Source organism: Perissodus microlepis, chromosome 16, assembly GCF_051167445.1.
Source record: "Perissodus microlepis isolate ML-2025 ecotype Zambia chromosome 16, ASM5116744v1, whole genome shotgun sequence".
NCBI lineage: Eukaryota > Metazoa > Chordata > Actinopteri > Cichliformes > Cichlidae > Perissodus > Perissodus microlepis.
Window position 1 is genome coordinate 2403182 of NC_140476.1, and position 14867 is coordinate 2418048.

At 42.2% G+C, this 14867-nt stretch overlaps 1 protein-coding gene across 3 annotated transcripts in view; it reads left to right on the forward strand.

Moving 5' to 3' along the window:
• The window catches only part of LOC146370186 (partitioning defective 3 homolog B-like), a 209077-nt gene that overhangs the window by 128270 nt on the left and 65940 nt on the right, over positions 1–14867 (forward strand). For all 3 annotated transcript variants that reach the window (XM_084908589.1, XM_084908590.1, XM_084908591.1), the window contains 2 exons: positions 9096–9206; positions 9476–9835. In XM_084908589.1, coding sequence (XP_084764715.1) covers positions 9096–9206; positions 9476–9835 — 471 coding nt within the window. The remainder of the gene's footprint in view (positions 1–9095; positions 9207–9475; positions 9836–14867) is intronic.

Here is a 14867-nt window from a genome sequence, read left to right on the forward strand (position 1 = left end):
GGGGCATTGAGAACAGTCTTAGTGGCCGCAGGTTTTAATTTGCTTCGTGTGCAGTAGAAATGAGATTTCAAGGCACTCGAAAATTTTGTGCATGGAAGACGACTCCAAATTCCCCAAGCAGGGGAAAAATGAGGCTTCTGACCAGACGCTGAATTTCATTGTTTCATGATTAGAGAGCACATGCTTGAAGCAGGGGAAGGACTCTGCCAATCAAACGTCTTGACAGGAAGTCATTGGGGTGTCACTGACTGATGTCATGCCTGTCAGTCATCAGAGCGTGTATGTGTATGTGCGTGCGTGCTCGTTATTGTATCGCACTTGTCAATCACCCATTCCCTCATGGATCTATTTTCCAATGATAGGAAAGGAAGGCGTGTCCTATGAGTGGTAGAGGGAGGGAGTGAGAGAGAAAGGAAAGAATAGATGAAGTGAGAGTCACAGATGTTTGGCCTGATTTTTCTCGGTTGTCAGTGGGTTTATCGGGAAGCGCAGGTGTGTAACAGCCGCCTGAAGACTCGGCACTCCACATCTGTGTGCATGTTAATGTGTGTGGATTGTACATTGTTACGAGTGTTTTTGCTGAATAACATCTGTCTGCTGGATGTAAAGTCAACATAACGGCTGGTACCGTTTGCTTCCTTCACTAAAATCTGAATGTTGCAACAACTGAGTTCAATCATGAAAAAACAAATTAACCAAATTTTTTTGGAAAGCTGAGTGGGAAGCACCCCGATCACCGCCAGACCTGCTGGATGAAGAAATCACAAAGTGAAGGAGACTAAAAGATCTCTAAAAGCAGCCGCAATCTAAAGAAACAGCTGTGACACAAAGTCACTGACATCTGTCGGTCTGAAAGGGTTGCAGAGACATTTCTAAGGCTTTGTGTCTTCAATGAAACACGGTGAGAGCCGTTATCCACACGTGAAGGAAATCTGGAACCACGGTGAACCTTCTCAGCAGCAACCGGCCCACCACAATGACTCTGAGAGCTCTTCAGCTACTCATCCAGGAGGTCACATGCGAACCAACAACAACATCTAAAGAAGTGCAGGCCTCATTTGGCTCAGTTAAGGTCAGAGTTCATGATTCAACAATAAGAAAGTCCAAGGAGAGAACCACTGCTGAGAACCACATCTGCCAAAAAACATCTGGATGATTCCCAAGACTGAGGAGATAAAGGCTGAACTTTGTGGAAGGTTTGAGTCCTGTTACGTATGGCGGAAAACTAACTGAACATCATAGCAATGGTCAAACATGGTGGTGGTGGCGCGATAGTCTGGGGCTGCTTTGCTGTAACTGGTGTAACTGGTGTGGACTGTAACAGCAAGCTAAAAGTCTTCCACCTGCTATCTTTTCTCTCTCGGTGGTTCAGTGTTTACAGTCAGGAAGTCTTCACTGGTCTGTAAACAGAAAAATCAAACTAACACACCAGATTTGTGTGAAGAGCTCACACGGAGAAGCAGAAGTTGAAAATCCACGTCTAACATAAACACACGTATCACTTATATAGAGTAACCACCACCTGTCTTCGACAAATTAAACTAAAAGTAAGACCGAAATGACACAGCAGTCAAGCGCGAACAGTCTTTCTCGCCATCTGCCGTGATGACATGTGCCGTAAAGTTTTCGAAACATCGACGGTGTTGCCACAGTGTTTTACTGTCTGTGTACTCTACCCACTGTGGGCGTCTCTCTTTCATGAAGCTTGGGATTAAAGCGAGACACGGCCGTTTACTGTAATAAGCAGACCGTAAGTACGCACATATTCCCAAAGATGCAGTTCCTGTCTTGGTCAGACTTTTAGGCTTTTCCCTACACAGACGGGAGCTTTAGGAAAACCGTCTGTAGAGCAAACTTTCTCACATGTAAATGAGGAGCCATACACTTTCCATACAGACTGAGGTGTTACTTCCTGAATATTCATGAGTTATCGTTCTGTTCCCACTAATGACACAACAAGAGGTGATGTATTCGTCCTAACTGGCTGTTAATCAGCTGCTAATCTTACTCTGATATTTCTTGTGAAACAATGCTTCTCAGGCGATATCATCAGAACTTGTACATTTTAAAATCTCATCAGGCTCTGTGTGTGTGTGTGTGTGTGTGTGTGTGTGTGTGTGTGTTTAGTTTAGTTTAGTTTAGTTTAGTTTAGTTTATTAGGACCCCCATTAGCTCATGCAGTATCAGTAGCTACTCTTCTTCTGGTCTGACGATTTTTTAATTAAAAAAAACCCCATTTCATCCATGAAACGTGTACGACATGAAAGACAAAAAAAGGCTCATAAACAACAAAACAACACAATTAAAACCAACAGCTCTATTAAACATACATTAATTGTTACAAATAAAACGTCCAAAACGTAACAAAAAATAACCAATTCTAGTTGTTGTGATAATTCCTGAGATCAAAAACTGTGGAAGTGAACTCCATGCCACCATCATTGCTTTATGCTGCATTGGATGAGTTCGACAAGGAGGCAACAAAAACCGCAGCCTGAAGTGTACATGGGAAGGAGAACTAGGAATTCGAATAGATGAGGAGTCTTGGGAACAGGCTATAGCGAGGGTACGGTCTTCCACCTCCTGTGCTCGTCTTGGACTTATTCAATTTAAGGTCATACACAGGGTGCATTTCTCTAAGTCTAGACTTTCTGAATTGTATCCAGAAGTGGAAAATAAATGTGATAAATGCCACGGCTCTCCTTGTCACCTTAGCCACATGTTTTTTCTGTGTCCTGAGCTACAAGGTTTCTGGACTGGGTATTTTGCTATTATGTCAACTGTTCTTGGGGTAACTCTTCATCCTTGTCCTCTGATTGCTGTATTTGGGATTCCTGTTCGCTCACTTACACTTGATTCCACACAAAAGGATATTATAGCCTTCACATCCCTATTAGCGAGACGTCTAATATTGTTGTATTGGAAGTCTGTTAAGTATCCTACTATTTCCCGGTGGCTTAAAGATGTCATGTTTTTTTTAAAACTTGAAAAAATTAAATATACGTTGAGATATATATATATATATATATATATATATATATATATATATATATATATATATATATTTACTTAGGAAAATGAAGAAAGGTTAATTGTATTTCGGTAACTGCAAGTACTGTTGTTTTCTTTTTTCAATTAAAAATCTTTTCAAAAAAAAACAAAAACCCGCAGCCTGTCTGTCGACTGACGCGTAGGGTTGATGTCAATTCTAAAAAAATAACATTTTGCTATAAAGAATTTCTGTTGCTTTTGCTGTGATGATTTTTCTAATAAAGTTAATTAATCCTGCCTTTTACACTTAACACACTTTAGAACTAAACAACTGTGTGTGTGTGTGTGTGTGTGTGTGTGTGTGTGTGTGTGTGTGTGTGTGTGTGTGTGTGTGTGTGTGTGACTGTTTGATTTTACATTTGAAATCCACTTTTAGGTGGTTTCAATTCATCAAATAGAAAAATGATCCAAATGTGTTTTTAAGTATCAAATAAATGAAGCGCATGAAGAAGAAAAACTGGAAAAGTGTAGTCTCACCTGTGAGACCTTTCTACTTCTGTGCACAGTGATTACATGCAGGCAATGGTTGTGATTTAACTGATTATCTTCGTTGGACAAAAGGCGTTTAACAAAGGAGAGGATGAAAGGAGAGACGTCGACGGGTTGTTGAACGAAAGATTGAAAGAAACAAAAATGAAACAAGTTATATTTTTACCCATTGTTCAACAAAGCGGCGTTTAGAGGGACAAAATCAAAGCATACCAGTTTGTCTCCAGTTTATTTATGTGTTAGTTAACTTTTCTTACTGTGTGTGCGCGTGCACGACGAATACACTCAGCAGGAGGGTTGATTCAGAAACCCTACGTGCTCAGGCGGAAGGTAGTGGCAGGAGATAGGACTTTACTGTGTTTTATTTTTATTTCCTAAGAATGAATCTTTGTTCAACTGTGTGTTGCTGGATGGGAGAGTGGGCTTAATTAAGCTGTGTGTGTCCGTTTTCTTTGAATCTCTTTCTTCTTCTTCAGCTGTTCTTTCATTTTGCTGCAAAGCGTATGGAAATCGTCTATAGCTGGATGTGGTTGCTTTTCTATTTCCAGTCAGAGAAGAAAAGCAAAAATGGGCAAATGAAGGATAAGTGACAAATTAAGGATTGTTGTGTGTGGCGTCAAAACTACACCTGCCAACAGAAGATCACATTAACATGATGCTGAGATATAAAAGAATCCATGGCATCGTGATTTCACACGGAAACGTGCATTTCAGATGCACATCTTCTTTTCTATATCATCAACACCTCCAAGAAGATGATAAGTTGTGGTCATAAAGACTTGCCCGTGGTCAGCTGCACCACTGCGGAGTGATACTGCTGGGCCCAAAGCGTGCCAAGGAAGCACTCCATGCACCATTATGCCATGGTGTAGGGAACACCACCAGGATTCGTGGCGCTGTTGCCAATTTCTGACTCTACCATCTGTGTCCTTAAGCAGAAATTGATAATCCAACAGACCAGGCAACATATTACCAGTCTTCAGCGGTCCAATTTTTAGCTGTCCACTGTAGCCACACATTTGTGTTCTTGAGATTGGTTTTCCAAGTTTGTAAAGCCTTTCTGTCAGCTTCAACCAGTTTAGGGCATTCCCGTCTGACTTCCCCCGTCACCAACACGTTTCTGCCTTCTGAACTCCGACCTTTTAGATGTTGGTTTATTTATTTTCCAGCAGCGTTCTGAGTAAACTTTGGAAACTGTTCTGGAGACCATTCGATGTGACGAGGCTTGGACGAGGTTGTGAACGTGCCGTTTGGACCTGTGTAACCAGCGTTATTTATAATGAGTTTCTATTAAAGTAGTCAAGTCAAATCAAATGGCCAATCACGTGCAGCGGTACAGTACGCAGTGAAACGAGACATTCCTCCATGACCACGGTGCTGCGTATGACACAGGACAATCAACACAGGACTGCATAACGTGCAAATGTGCAAAAACTGCAAAAAAACAACGACCGTGTAACACCAGACGGTGCAGACACAACAGTGCAATAGACAAATGCAACAATGACAGTGGGTCGTGCAAAAGACTGAGCATTGTGCAGAAAGTAAGTTGGTGTATGAAGGTGTGCATGTGTGCTTCAAATTAGCAAGACATGGCGATAATCTTGGTGCTAAATGTGTTCTTTAATTTTCAGAGAAGGGTTCTGTTGTTAAAATATATGTTGGGTTGACTTTATCATCTATTCTTTCTGTTAGTATGAGAAGCCGACACTGGAGAGGACGCAGGGGTGAGGAGAAGCATAGAAGAGAGGAGACAGATTAGCTGAAGAGAGAAGTGCTTGATAGCAAAGGGAAGGAGCAAAACGTCAAAGGAGAGGCTGAGGTGACGGGGTGAAAGCAAGGTACGCTGCGGATGAAACGAAAGAGAAATAAGGTTAATGGGAGGAAAGCGTGCGCTGAGGAGACGGTCAGAAGGAGTAGACATAAAAGAGCTGTGAGGAAGGGTACGAGAAGGAGTTGAAGGAAAGGGTAAGCCTCTATAGGCAGCGGTAATTAGAGCAAGGCTCGTCCCCTGTGAGGCAAACACACACACGTGCTGTTAATTCACACAGATGATTGGTGCCCTTCATTGCCCATCGCGTCCACCTCTGTGGGTGGTAAATAGGCTTTTCCCCAGTCTACATGAGGCACTTCAAAGAAACCTATTACCTCTGTGCTCACAATATACCTTCTTTTATTGCAGAAGCAGTGATATGCACGCGCTAAAACAACAAAACAGTCGCACTTTAGAGAAACTGTGACTGTTGTTTGAAATAAACCATAAGCAGGTATAGTGGCACGATCATATATCAATAAATTCACTTGATAAATTAAACATAAAGGCTGTTATAAGGTCATGGTTTGTGTGTTGGAGGTATTAAGTATTTAATACTGGCTCAATTCACAATGTCCTCCCGACTGTACAGCAGCTGGTTGTAAAGTTTAATGAGCTACCTTCTCCTCCATCGAGCTGGGAGTACGGTAAACACCTCTAAATGGTTTAGTACGGAAACATCATACTTGGTTACGATTTTCAATTGAATTTTATTTATACAGCACCAGTTTACACCAACATCTCCTCCAGGTGGTTTATCTTGTGAGGCACAATCAGGTGATCTCTTTTGAGCAACAGCTTGACAACAGTGGGGAGGAAGTGCTCTCTTTTGACAGGAAGTGACCTCTGGCAGAACCTGGCTGAAGGAGGGGGAGTCAAAAACTGCAGAAGCTTTAGGGTGAGGGGAACGAGAAGAGAGAAAAGGGGGAGTATAGAGATATTTTGTTTCTAAACTAATGAAAATGTGCGCAGGTTTTGTAACGTAAATGTATGTGTAAATGTAACGCTGCAGTGCTGCTAAACAGATTTGTACAGTACAAGTCTTCTTAATTACCCTAAAGATAGAGATGTTTGCAGAGATGCTAATTCTCTGTGGAATTTCAAACTGGATCATGGAAAAGAGAACATTTTGTTTGGTTGCTCTTTGAGGAAGTGTGTGCCTGGCTAATTACAGTGCACAGTTTCATTCTATACTCGTTATTTATTATTTTTATTTTCATTGTCCAACAATGATTTTTAAATCTTTTGTAAATCAGAGTTAAAATAAGGTTGCTGAGAGGACGCAGACTCATCTAAAGACGGATACACGTAAATGTCTTTAGCTGCAGCACAACTGCCTCCATCATCAAGTTTGGAGCCACCGACTCAGTTTTCAGGGCATCGGTGAGCCAACAGGAGTCACTGTGAATGAGACCCAAAGTTTCTGTGTGGCAGCACTTCACCGCTCAAACCTTTGTGGTCGGCCCCCATTTTCCATAAGTCACATGACTGGCCGCCGTGGAGTTTGCCAAGAGGGCAAACTCTAACTGGAGGAAACCAAACACTGAGCAGCACCTCATTAATACCATCCCTACAGTCACACACAGTGGTGGCAGCATTGCTATGTTGGAAGCTCTTTCTGTAGCGGATAATAGCCTCGAGCTGTCTCCGGTGAAAACGTCTTCCAGTGTGCTGAGCAGAAGTTTACATGCTAACGGCACGACAAGCAGAAGTTCAAGAAGGACAGATCACTTGGAAGAGCTGAATTTACTGAGATGGAGAAATTAAGAGTTTGGTGGTTAGACCAACACGGCAGAATGGAAGGACCAACCGACGTCTAGACGATGGTGGTGAAGATGAAGACTGAGGCCTGGGTGGAGCTCTGACTGATGTGTCTGTGAGGTGCAGATGGGTGGAGGTGGGTTGCATGAATGAGAGTCTAAAAGCGAGAGTAACAGAGAGCACAGATTTAAACTACGCAAAGTGGAGGCTGGTTGGCTCAAAGAAGGCAGGCAGGAAGATGATTGGACAAGAATACTGATGGCAGTGTTGAGATCGACAGCGAGGGAAGCAGTAGTGATGTAGACAACAGCAGACCAACACCCAGGACAGCAGGCAGGTGACTGATTGCAGATCTTCATTATTGAACTTGTGCACAAACGTCATCGTGATGCCAGGAAAATACAGGAAGCGTTACTGGAAAGGAACGAAAGGCCTGGAGTTTCCAGGTACTGTCTGGACTTGAACCTAACCTGAAAATAGCGGTGCACTATTGCTCCTCATCCAAGCGGGTGGAGATTGAACATCTGTGCCTGAAACGGGACAAAAACAGTTTTAATCTTCGGGCTCGTTCCAAAGAAGACACTGAGCTGCCATTGCTGTGGAAGGTGCTTTAACTAAAGGTCCTCTACAGGACCCAAAACTGGCTGTACTTTGTCACTGTGTGTAGATTTCTCAATGCACGCAGTGCTAATCTTATTAGGAAGTTAAAGCGAGGCCTGGTTTGTACTTTAGAAATAAATCTTACTTTACTTGTTTGCCTGTAATTGATTTTGGTGATTTGCTGTATATGCATGCTTCCTCTGCAGTTCTAAAGAGTCTTCATTCACTGACCACTTATATTTTCTATGGTCGTATATTTTACTTTATAAAGCCGTTCTAGGTGGACTTCGCATCTACATCTGTACCCTTCTCTGTCCCAGGACTCATAGTTACCATCTAAACTTTAGATGAAGACGGACGATGTTTCTTTTAAGAAACATTAAACCATTAAAGTTTTATGTGTATGTGCTGTGGATTTATACTTTGTTGTATTTGTAGTCTCTCTTGTGAGACAGATTGTGATCTCAGTGGGACTTCCTGGTAACATAAAGGTAATAATATTAATGATGACGATATTAAATGTTAATAACAATGTTGAATCCATTTGAAGACGAGTTTGAAATGGAGCAAACAACCTGATTGGGTGAAAAAGCTGGAAACCATAACACAAACGGAGATCAGTGCCTGACAACAACAACTGCAAGTTAACTCAGATTTTAAGGTGTTATTCACCTTTACAGACTTTTGATGAGCCTTAGAGCTCCGTCAATGCAAAGGCATGAAAATATTGACTCGGTGCAGTGATGTCTCAGTTCTTACATTTTCATTTCCCACTTTAGTTCACTTTTCATTTTCAGCAGTGGCGGCAAAGTCTGAAGATATAATGATGCTCATTATGACATCCAGTCTTGTGTGTGTGTCTGCCTGCATCTCCTCCAGGTAATGAATTGTCTGGTGTCCATTAGTGCTGAGTACGCTGTTGATGCTGACCACACAGAAGCAGTATTGACTGCTGTGGTTTGAGTATTGATATGCGGCCACTTAAAGCGGGTCTTTAGGTCTGTCGCGCGTATGCCGTCTTTTAATTTATGTTAGCTTGTATAGACTGCGTTCCTATTGAGCTTCGTGTGTATCCTTCCGCTGTCAAATCTGGATTAACTGCGTGCCTTTTACTCCGGCGTCCGTCGGCATCGAGTTAACCACCTGTTTGTCCAGTTTACTAACCCATCGTGGAAGCTGTTGTCGGTTCAGTTGACTTTTCTATGTGTGTTTATTTGTATGTGAGAAAAAATCTGGCTGTATCTGCCCTGTGATTCTTTTAAGAGTGGTGCTGATGCAGTGTTTGTCCTTTATCTACGTCCTCTGTATAGCAGCTGTACTGTGTGCTGTCTCCGGCTTTCTTTTTGATCCACATGCTGTGTCAATCTTTGCTTCTGTCCAGATTTGGAAAGAAAAAAGAGGAGAAGAAGGAAGCGAAGGCCGCTCTGCAGCGACAAAAGTCAGACCTCCTGAGTGACCATGAGCTCGAGAGGATGAAAGAAGAGAGAGAGAGGTGGGGAGGTTTCTATCCATGAGATGATTAGGATGAAATAGCTGAAATACTGCATGCACTCAGAGGAGGTGTGTTAGTCTGTTTACGCTAAAGAACATGAATGCTCACTTTAACAGCTCTTTTAATTACCTTTATCGGTCTGTCTCCACCCCTCTGTATGCTCCACGCCTGTCATATCTGAGCTCTATGCTTTTGATTTTTTCTATGCTAGTCCACTAATCAAAATACATTCAATAGATGCAATAATTAGTCCTGCGTTTCCTTTCCAGAATCGAGGCATCGCATCCCGAGTTACAAGATCAGCGGCAGGGTGGCGGCGGCGGTTCGGCATATCCCGATTTTGAAGATGATGACGCAGATCCCAACTACGCCCGTATACAATCCTTCAGGGACCGAGATATGGGCTCGGTGCCACAGCCTCTGTCTCAGTCGCCTCCCTACAGAGCGTTTCAGCACGCTCGTACACCTTCCCCTCTCGCCCCATCCGGCTTTCAAGGGCACGGAAATCATACTAACGAGCCCGGAGTCATCCCCGATGATGACCCTCTGGATAGGCTCTACGCCAAAGTCAACAAATCAAGGGGAGCTGGAACTACGTCTCCTCCTGCTCCTCCTCAGGCTAATGACAGGTAAGGAGCTCCGACCTTGTTGGGATGTAATGATAAGACGAAAAGGATTTTGAGAGCACAATGGTCTTATTCATTAGTTATGTTCAGATTCTATACCTGGAACATATGAAAGCTCAGAAAGTTGTGGATACACCAGAGTCCCACCAGGTGTGGCACATGGGAGGCTCCCAGTGGAGCTTATGAAAAAGGTTCCCCATCAGTGGGTTACAGGGGCCATCACCCAGGTACAGCGCACTGTTACCTGTGTGTCAGAAAGGTGTCGTGTATACACAGACCATGACCAAAGCGTGCTGTCACTTTTAGTCCACCTCCTGTTCCTCGTCAGTGTTGCAGTACAGCAGCATCTTCATGTTTCCATTCTCTTTGCTTCTACTGAATCACATTCATGTGTGTGTGTGTGTGTGTGTGTGTGTGTGTGTGTGTGTGTGTGTGTGTGTGTGTGTGTGTGTGTGTGTGTGTGTGTGCCAGTTTTAAAACAATACAGATAGAGACAGACAAAAAGAAAAGATTGACTTGTTTGTGCTTCAGTCTTCAGTATGAGTGGCTGTGTGCTGACGTACACATAACATCCGTGTGTGTGTGTGTGTGTGTGTGTCATAAGAAAGCAGGGCTCAGTGTTCCTCTCCGTTTCCCAATCCTGACTTCTTTCCTTTATGATGTCAGTCACAGCTCACTTACCTCTGAATATATCTGCCAGTGCAGATATTCTCCCACACACGTGTGCATCCACCTCATTTCTGTACCTGTCTCCTTGCAAAGGAGTAAAGCTGTTTGATGGACAGCTCCGAGCATCCCGGAGATGTTTTCTGACACTGCCTTTCCTGTATTCTTACCTTCGTGCCTAAGAGGGTTTTTCTTTTTAAATGCAGAGTCAGGACTCTTTGACCTTGATTCACAGTGTCGAGTCCCTCAACATTATTAAAAGAAATCTAATTGTTAAGAGGATGGACAAAAAGAAAACTGTCTCACCAGCATGTAAGCTGGGCTTGGGAATCAGATAATACACTGAAAGACAATCATCTACAGTATCTCACAAAGCTGTTTTCCCCAACAGTCCACAAATTCCCCCCTCTCTGAGTTTTTCTTCTTCACTGGAAGCTGGTTAACTGCCATTTACTTTACTCTAATTAATTTGATAAGCGCCACCACAGAGAGCCACAGAGTAGCTATTCTGGTAAGTCTAATTGGCAGGGTGGGAAATCAGTTTAGAGTGCCTCCATGTTCGAAGACAAAATATTGATATTTGCCACTAGTGTATTGATAATGTATTACAAGAAGACATTTCAAAAATTCTAAAATATAAAATGTTATATTTATATAACAAAATAATAAAAATGTTCTTTTTCAAATGGTTTGCCTTATATAATCTGTAAAACCAATAAAACCTCTGAATTTAGGCTTTTTCTGGTCTTCTCTTTCCTTATTTAAAGCAGCATGGGTCTTAAAATGTTTTGATTTCTTTAGAGCTATATATCTATGGCCACAGGTTTTGGCAGACAGTGCTGTTCATTTATCATCACTTCCTGAAACCTGATGATGCAGACAGAAGGAAGTGCAGGTATTGGCTGACAGTAATCGATGGTGCTAGAAAAAGAAGTTAGTGTGTCAGCGGTGTGTGTGTGTGTGTGTGTGTGTGTGTGTGTGTGTGTGTTTGTGTGTGTGTGCTGCTGTGCGTCAAGGGAGGCCTGAGCCACTGTATGCATATAGGAGATAAACAAAATCTCTAAGAACTCCATCAGCACGTCAGCAAAGCAGTGAAGAACACACATGCATGCAAACACACACACAGATTGACACAAAGACCAACACAGTGACGGAAACACCGTGCAGCTCACAGATGAACCCAGCTACGTGTGCTCGTGGAGTTAGGTGTGTGTTAGGTACAGATTCGTGTGTGTTAGAAAGAAAGTTAATTGAAAATGGCTCTAAAAGCCAGATTACAAAGCAGGATCTGTAGTGTGCCAGCTGATATTGGATGGTGATGATAACTTAAGTGATAGATAACATCATACCTGAGACCAACACCAAAAAAGCCTAACAAATACAGACGCCTACATATCTGTAGGTGTCTATTAAGTGTGCAAGAAAGATCACATCAGCAGTGAGCAGGCAGTCAATTGTTAGCTAGTGCTTGATCGTGCAGTAGATTGTGAGAGTTCTGGACTTTGTATGAATTTTTCTGCAATAATCCCATCATTCTTTTATTATTTGAGTTTAAAGGTGTCCTAAATAATAAGTTATTTAATAGAAAAAAGGATATTGTAATCAAAAATATGCATCGAATAGTATGCAATTACATCTTCTAATGCATTCTCATAAACTTCGTCAAACAGGAAGGAAAGAGACGGCGTCACTAGCATCTTAATAAACTTCATCCTCACCTCGTACCTCATCTCCTGAACTGAAGTCAGGGCTGTAACACATGGAAACGTGCATAAACATGTTCATTGTTACTATCATTTATTAAAGCTAATAAATAATGTTTAATGTTGTTTAGCTAGCTCTTGTTGGACAGCTAACAAGAGCTAGCTAAACAACAACAGCTACTTATAAGATAATGTTACGCGAGTTAATTTTATACACTTTCCTTTGATAAACAGTCTGATTGCATTCATATATATTAGGAGAGTTTCTTCACTAAGTGTTCAACAGTTAAACCCACTTCAAAGAATGTTTACTAATACTACTTAACAGTAGCTAACAAAAGCTAACAGCGGCTAACAAGAGGTAACAGAGGCTAAGAGTAGCTAACAGCAGCGCTTACTGATAGCTCAGCATATCCTTAATGATTCACCTCAGTCTCTGGTCAGAAGTGAGCTTTTCTGATTTACTGACTCATGGCAGACTCTGTCTGAGCCTAACTGCATCTTCCAGACTAAATAAAGGTGGACACTTCTCACCCAGCATTGACAGCTGAGGTAAACAGTGCACTCACAGCCTTCCACAGATAGGGATGCAGATAGGGTCCAAACAGTAGTAGAATCACACTGGCTGGCCACAGGCGTTACGACGGTACAGTAAAAACTTGATATTTTTGAGCTCTTGGCTGACTAAAACATGTTTGTCCTACAGCAGCCACCGTAGCTGGCATTCTACTTTTGTAATGGGAGGGTTAAAAAAACAGAAGTCATTTGAAATTTACATCTCGCACTGAAAACTTAAATCTTTAAACATCATATCAGTTTCAGGAAGCATTTACATCTACATTACTACATTGTATGCAATATGTGGATTAATTAGAAAATGCAGGGGTCGGGAACCTTTCTGATGATGAGTGCCATCTACAATTTCCTCAGAAGTCAGTGTGCCATATGATTGCATTAGCAATAAATTTAATAACGCTCTATATCAACAGTTACACACTATATAGAACAACTTTATAGGATTATATTTGTTCGCAGATGTTGGCAGCTATCAGCGAATAGTCATCAGCTATTTTGAAACAAAAAAACATACACTTGTTATCCATAACAAGAACTCCATTACAGCAAATGAACTGTACAACAGAAAATGCAAATGCTTTTTATGGTCTCCTCACATCAATGTTAAGAAAAGTAAACTGAGCCAATATGGCATGTTTGTTAATACAGAGACACACATGTTAATGTGATCTCTGGTCTCCGAGTGTCCAGCATTCAGACGGCTACCTGAGGACACTCATGTGAGAGAAAATCTGCTCACACAGACATGTAGAGCCAAGTACTGTTAATAAGGCCTCTGCAATGTGACAGTGATGTACAGTCTTGTTGGTATATGCATGATTTCTATTCATTTTACGTCAGATAAAAACTTTGGTTGTAAGCTTCAGATAATTATTTAATAAAAGTGAGACATTTTAAATGAGAATAAGAAAGAAAAGTATTTCCTTGTGCCCCCCTCTCCCTGTTAATGCCCTACCTGCCCCCTGGCAACACTTTGCTAGACCCGCCCCTGCACAGTTACCAGCTGTCAGCTACTTAGAAAAGGATCCTGGTGTTATTTGTCTCTCAGAAACAGTTCATAACTTCCCTTCAACTCATTCATGTCACCTAATAAATCCACTTTTGTGTCTTTTCCATTCTAGCTGAAGTCCGGGACAAACTGCGTCCCCTCTCAGCTCAATACGAAACGCGTGATATTTTCTCTGAATGCGGGACGATTCCGTCTTTTTACAGGACGGTTGGCAACTCTAATAATTAACCTTATGAATAAAATAAAGTTCACTATCAGTAACATCATAGCACCCACCCAGCAGTATATAAACTCCGTCATGCTAGCTAGCACGCAGTACGAGTTATTGTAACTGACTGTCAGCACAACGAAAATAAACTCCACCTAAACCTGGTTTATATCTGACCCAGATAGACTGCAGGTCATAACTTCTTACCTGAAGTTCAGTTCACCTGACACTCGGACCGGCGGCCGCCTCGGGTCTCTCCTCCTGCCTCCCCTTTCCCTCATCCACCTGCTGGCCTCTTGCTAATGTTACTGTGTAAGCTACGCCGTAGCCACCACCAAACAACTGAGTTATTTTTACACACCGACCAGCATCTGGCCAATCCACCACCTTTCATTGTTTATACCGTTACAAAGAAAAAACATCATCGGCCCATAAAAACGAAAAATCACCATCGGCCCACCGAGCAAATGCCCGGTGTGCCCGATGGCCAGTCCAGCTGTGGTCGTGCCATCAGTTAACCCTTCGCGTGCCAGCTGTGGCACGCATGCCTAGGGTTGCCGACCTCTGTTCTAATGGATAGGAATTTGTTTCTCTTTGTATAGCTGGCTTCATGCGTGAACCTTACATTCTAAGATTATATTTAGTTATTTGGTTAGTCAGGGATTTGTGTTAAACAGTTCTATTATGGAAGGACAGTTATTTAACCACACAGCACAGCGATATATCACGCTGTCTGCTTCTCAAGTAGCCTACCACCTTTAATTCCAAAGGGCACATCCAGCTTAATTCCATATGCATGGCAGAGTTTAGTGCAGACTCATTTAGTAAACTCATTGGACACACCAACACACACGCACACACACACTGAGGCAT